The 5398-nt window shown below is 38.6% G+C and overlaps 1 protein-coding gene across 2 annotated transcripts in view; it reads left to right on the top strand.

Annotated features, from left to right (window-relative positions):
* Positions 1-5398, top strand: part of CAND1 (cullin-associated and neddylation-dissociated 1) — a 53973-nt gene that overhangs the window by 4101 nt on the left and 44474 nt on the right. For both annotated transcript variants that reach the window (XM_005872679.2, XM_014544924.1), the window contains exon 2: positions 4902-5056. In XM_005872679.2, coding sequence (XP_005872741.1) covers positions 4902-5056 — 155 coding nt within the window. The remainder of the gene's footprint in view (positions 1-4901; positions 5057-5398) is intronic.

The raw sequence follows: 5398 nt of genomic DNA, 5'->3' as shown, positions 1-5398 counted from the left end.
AGAAATGTTTTCATTCCCCCCCCCCCCACCACCACCCCTTCCCATAAAGATATCCAGTTGTTGAAGTGCCATTTACTGAAAACACCTTTTCTCCCTGCTGAATTGCATTGGCATCTTTGTCAGAAATCAGTTAACTAGAAAGGTGTGGGTCTATTTCTAGACTATTCTGTTCTGTTGATCTGTCTATTCTAATGCCAGTACAACACTGTTTTATTAATGTAGTCAGGCTTTTTCATTCTTGGCACTATTGATTTTGGGGGCCAGATAATTCTTTGTTGTGAGGAGTTATTCTGTGTATTATAGGATGTTTAGCAGCACTTTGTCCTTTACCCACTATTTGCCAATAGCATTCCTTCTTCCCCTTAATAGTTAGTAACAACCAAAAATGTCTCTAGACATTGCCAGATGTCTACCAAAGGGTGAAAATCAACCTTGGTTGGGAAATGCTGGAATACATCTGTAAAAGTCTAAAGTAAGGTAGTGTAAGTTTTCTAGTTTCATTCTTTCTTCCCCAATTTCAGGTTCTTATATTTCCATCTAAATTACAGAATCAATTTGTCAATTTCTTTTTTTAAAATAAATAAGCTAACTTAAATTTTGAGTGGGACTGTGTTGAAGCTATAGAAATATTTGAAGAGAATATTTTAACAAGAATGAGGCTTTTAACCATGAATTGCAGTATTGAATATTTTTTGTTGATTCTTCAGGATTTTCTACCTAAATAATTGTCATCAGTGACTACCCTTCTTTTAATCCTGATTTTGGTAATTTGTGTTTTCTCTTTTTTTCCCTTCAATTCCTCTACGGATTTACAAACTTTACTACTTTTATCGAATAACTAATTTTATGGCTTGTTAATTTTCTCTATTACTAATTGCCTATTTCATTGATTTCTTATTTCCTTCTTTCTTCCTTTCTAATTCTTAAACATTTATATTTTTCTCTTAAGTACTTCTTGAGCTATATCCTATAAATTTTGATATTTTCATTATTTTTTTTTCTATTTGAAGTATTTTTAATTTCCACTGTGATTTTCCCTTTGATTCATGGATTATTGAGAAGCCATTTTCAAATGTTTGAAGATTATGTAGATGTTTGTTTTTATTTTTACTGGTTTCTAATTTAATTCCATTATGGTCTGAAGACCACACTCTTTAAGACTTAGGGTCATTTTGTTTGTTTCTTTGTTTTTTGGTTTCCTTGTTTTGTCTATATACTGAGATTTGTTTTATGTTTTGGCATATGGTGGTAGGTCTTGGTGAATGTTACATGTACACTGAAAAGAGTGTATTCTGTAGTTGAGTACATTATTTTAGAAATGTCACTTATGTCAGGTAGATGACAGTATTGTTCAGATTTATATCCTTAGTGATTTTTTTCTTTTGCTGATATTAAATACTGAAAAACGGGTGTTAAAATTTCAGCTATGGTTGTCAATTTATCTCTTAAGTGTTTTTCTCTTAAATGTCAATTTGTTCATGTACTTTAAAGCTGTATGACTGGGTACATACACATATACAATGATACCTTTTTGATATTTGACTTTTATGAGTATAGAATATTTTTTAAATATACCATATCTTGAAATATATTTTCTCTTATGTTAATATAGCTACTCCAACTTTTTTAAGATTGTTTGTATAGTGTATCTCTCTGTGTTACTTTCATTTTAATCTCTTATTTTTAAGTTCTGTATTTTGTAGACCTCAGATAGTCCATTGACATTTGTTGTCAATATTGATATAGTTGGATTTAGATGTGCCATTTTGATTCTTGTTTTGTTGTTGTTGTGTGTATTTTTTGTTTTGTTTTTGTTGTTGGTTTTCTTCCTCTGCCTTCTTTTGGGTTAATCAAGTATTTTATAGCAGCAATTCTCAAAGTTTGATTTGGGGGGCTCCTGGGACATCTGTGACCCTGAAAGTATCAAAACGGTTACATGAGTAATACTAGGGTGTTACTTTCCCTTTTCTCATAAGTGCATAATATAACTTTCCAGAGGCCACATGATATGTGATATTACAACAGATTGAATCCAGTTGTTTCAAGCCCAAATATTAATTTGTAAAAATGTAAAATTTTCACACTTTTATTTTTTGAAGAATATAATTATTTTGTCTTGAAAATATTATTTATGTGCCCTAGCTGGTTTAGCTCAGTGGATAGAGCGTTGGCCTATGGACTGAAGAGTCCTGGGTTCGATTTCAGGCAAGACATGTCCTTCGGTTGCAGGCTCGATCCCTGGCCCTGGTCGGGACATGTGTGAACACAGCTAATTGATATGTCTCTCTCATATCAATGTTTCTCTTTCTCTGTTTTTCTCTCTCCCTTCTATTCTCTCTAAAAATCAGTGGAAAAATATCCTCAGATGAGGATTAACAACAACAAAAATAAATATATATATTATTTATGTTGCCCGTGCAGGAGGCAGCCGATCGATATTTCTATCTCTCTATCCCTCTGCCTCTCTAAAAACTCAATGAAAACATATTTTTAAAAGTATTATTTATGTTAACATAATTTATTATTGTCACTTTTAAATTTCAATATGGTAAATATTGATAGATACAGCCCATGTAAAGAAAAGTTCTTGGGTTCTTCATTGATTTTGGAAGTGTTAAAAGGGTTTATGAAACCAAAAAGTTGGGAATCACTGTATTATAATATTTAATTTTGATTTCCTCTGTTGACTTTTTAGAAAGCTGTTTGCATTACTATTTTTGATATTCACTCTAGGCTAGGGATTATAAATTGCATCTTAAATTTATCACAATCTATTAATAAAATTAGTACTGTACCACATGATATAAATTATATAAGCCTTGCAGTAACATTCTTCTTTCTCCTGTCTTTGTGCTATTGTTTTTTTATTTATTTTCGTGTGTGCTTGTGTACATAATGCAAAAAAATAATTTAGAAATATAGCCATATATATGTAGATATATATGTGTGTGTGTGTGTACACACACATTTACCATTTCTCGTGATCTTTCTTTATTCCCTTTCTGTAAATCCCAGTTATTACCTGGTTGAATTTTCCTTTAGCCTAGAGAGCTAAGTATAGGTCTGGTGGCAATATATTGTTTTTAACTGAAATTAACTTATATTCATTTTTAAAGGGTAATTTTACTGGATATGGAATCTAGGTAGTTTTTCCTCTGGTTTAGTTCCATCATTATTGTTTTCTAAAACAATAGTTTTAGAGGTTTTACATTTATTATCTGTAGTAAAGTTAGTCCAAAAAAGCTGTTTTGTCATTAATGTAAGCTAGAACTCTAAATTTATTTTTTAATTCCTTTTATTTTCACTCCCTATTTTCTTTTCTTTTTTTAAACATATTTTTTATTGATTTTTTACAGAGAGGAAGGGAAAGGGATAGAGAGTTAGAAACATGGATGAGAGAGAAACATCGATCAGCTGCCTCCTGCACACCCCCTTACTGGGGGTGTGCCCGCAACCAAGGTACATGCCCTTGACTGGAATCGAACCTGGGACCCTTCAGTCTGCAGGCCGATGCTCTACCAACTGAGCCAAACCGGTTAGGGCAGGGCGGATCGGGAGGTTGTGATGCCACCCTCAGTCACGCTCAGGGTAGGGCCAGTTGGGGGGTTGCTGTGCCCTGCTCTGTGGGTGATAGAGGGTGGTGCCCCAACCCCCCTCCACGGGCCTTGCTCTGTGTGTGACAGGGTAGAGCCATAACCTCCCCATTGGCCCTGCCCTGAGTGTGACAGGGTGCAGCGCCCCAACCCCCTGATCGGCCCTGCTCTGTGGGTGATAGAGGGTGGCACCCCAACCCCCCTCCACGGGCCTTGCTCTGTGTGTGACAGGGTAGAGCCATAACCTCCCCATTGGCCCTGCCCTGAGTGTGACAGGGTGCAGCGCCCCAACCCCCTGATCCGCCCTGCTCTGTGTGTGACAGGGGGCGGTGCCCCAACTCCCCTATCGGCCCTACTCTGTGAGTGACAGGGGGGAGCTCCTCAACCCCCTGATCGGCCCTGCGGGGCGGCGCCCCAACTCCCCAATCAGCCCTGCTCTGAGCCCGACCAGGGGCTGCACTTAGGGATTGGGCCTGCCCTCTGCCACCCAGGAGCAGGCCTAAGCCAGCAGGTCGTTCGTTATCTCCCGAGGGGTCCCAGACTGCGAGAGGGCACAGGACGGGCTGAGGGGCCCCCCCCCCCCCCCAGTGCACAAATTTTTGTGCACCGGGCCTCTAGTACACTAATAAAAGAGAAAGATGCAAATTAACTGTACCTTCACGATGCCCACCAGCCAATCAGGAGTGAGTATGCAAATTAACCTCATCGCCTCCATGGAGACTGACGGCAGGGAGGAGGCAGCTCCCAGCACTGCATGGCCTGCTTGGCCGTCGCCGTGGTGACCCGGGAGCAGGCAAGCGCCACCTGCAGGCAGCACCCAGCATGGCCTGTTTGGCAGTTGCTGCAGTTTGGAGCAGGCACGGCCCGCAGAGAGCAGAGAACCATGGGGAGCAGACCTAAGACGTCAGTAGGACATCCCCTGGGGGCTCCTGGATTGGAGAGGGTGCAGGTCAGGCTGAGGGACACACACACACACACACACCCGTGCCCGAATTTTGTGCACCGGGCCTCTAGTCCTAATATGAAAAGCATATACCACAGATGCTTTGGGTGAACAAAGTAGTACTATCTTAAGTTTCATTATACTATAATGGAAATCAGTGGGGAGGGGGGATTAGAAACTAACTGCAAGGAGTTTATGTATCAAGAATTTCTTTTATGCCCTTATTTGTATACTATTTATGATTTTGGCATAGTGTGTTTACTTTGTGTTGACAGGTGCTAGGCAGGAAAGTTAATGTTTCTATTTTTTTTTTTCTGTTTTTATGTTTATCTAGATTAAAATTTTTGTTTTTCTTTATATTACAGCCTTGGGCCTTTAGTGAGTAAAGTGAAAGAATACCAAGTAGAGACAATTGTAGATACCCTCTGCACTAACATGCTTTCTGATAAAGAACAACTTCGAGATATTTCAAGTATTGGCCTTAAAACAGTAATTGGAGAACTTCCGCCAGCTTCCAGTGGTAAGTAAGCAAGGTCATTGTTTTTTTTTTTTCCTGTTTCCCTTTGGAGATATTTCTCTTCTCTTTTTTTTCCTCGCTCCTGGTCAGGGAGGGAGAGAGGTGTCCATCAAAAAGATCTTTGGTAATCATCCCTTTGAACAACTAAGAAAAAAAGCCCAGAGTCTTATTTTTTATTAAAAATTAAAAATTCACTTTTAAATGAATTATTTTATTGGATTTAAGTATCTCATAGGAATTTAAATATCTGAATGATTCTTATGTTGGAGCAAGATTTAATATTGTTGTACTAGAGGCCCGGTGCACAAAAATTTGTGCACTGGGGTGGGGGGGGGGGCCCCTCCC

Source organism: Myotis brandtii, unplaced genomic scaffold (assembly GCF_000412655.1).
Source record: "Myotis brandtii unplaced genomic scaffold, ASM41265v1 scaffold389, whole genome shotgun sequence".
In the NCBI taxonomy this organism is placed as follows: domain Eukaryota; kingdom Metazoa; phylum Chordata; class Mammalia; order Chiroptera; family Vespertilionidae; genus Myotis; species Myotis brandtii.
The sequence above is the reverse complement of the archived record's forward strand: the minus strand, read 5'-3'. Positions and strand labels throughout refer to the sequence as shown.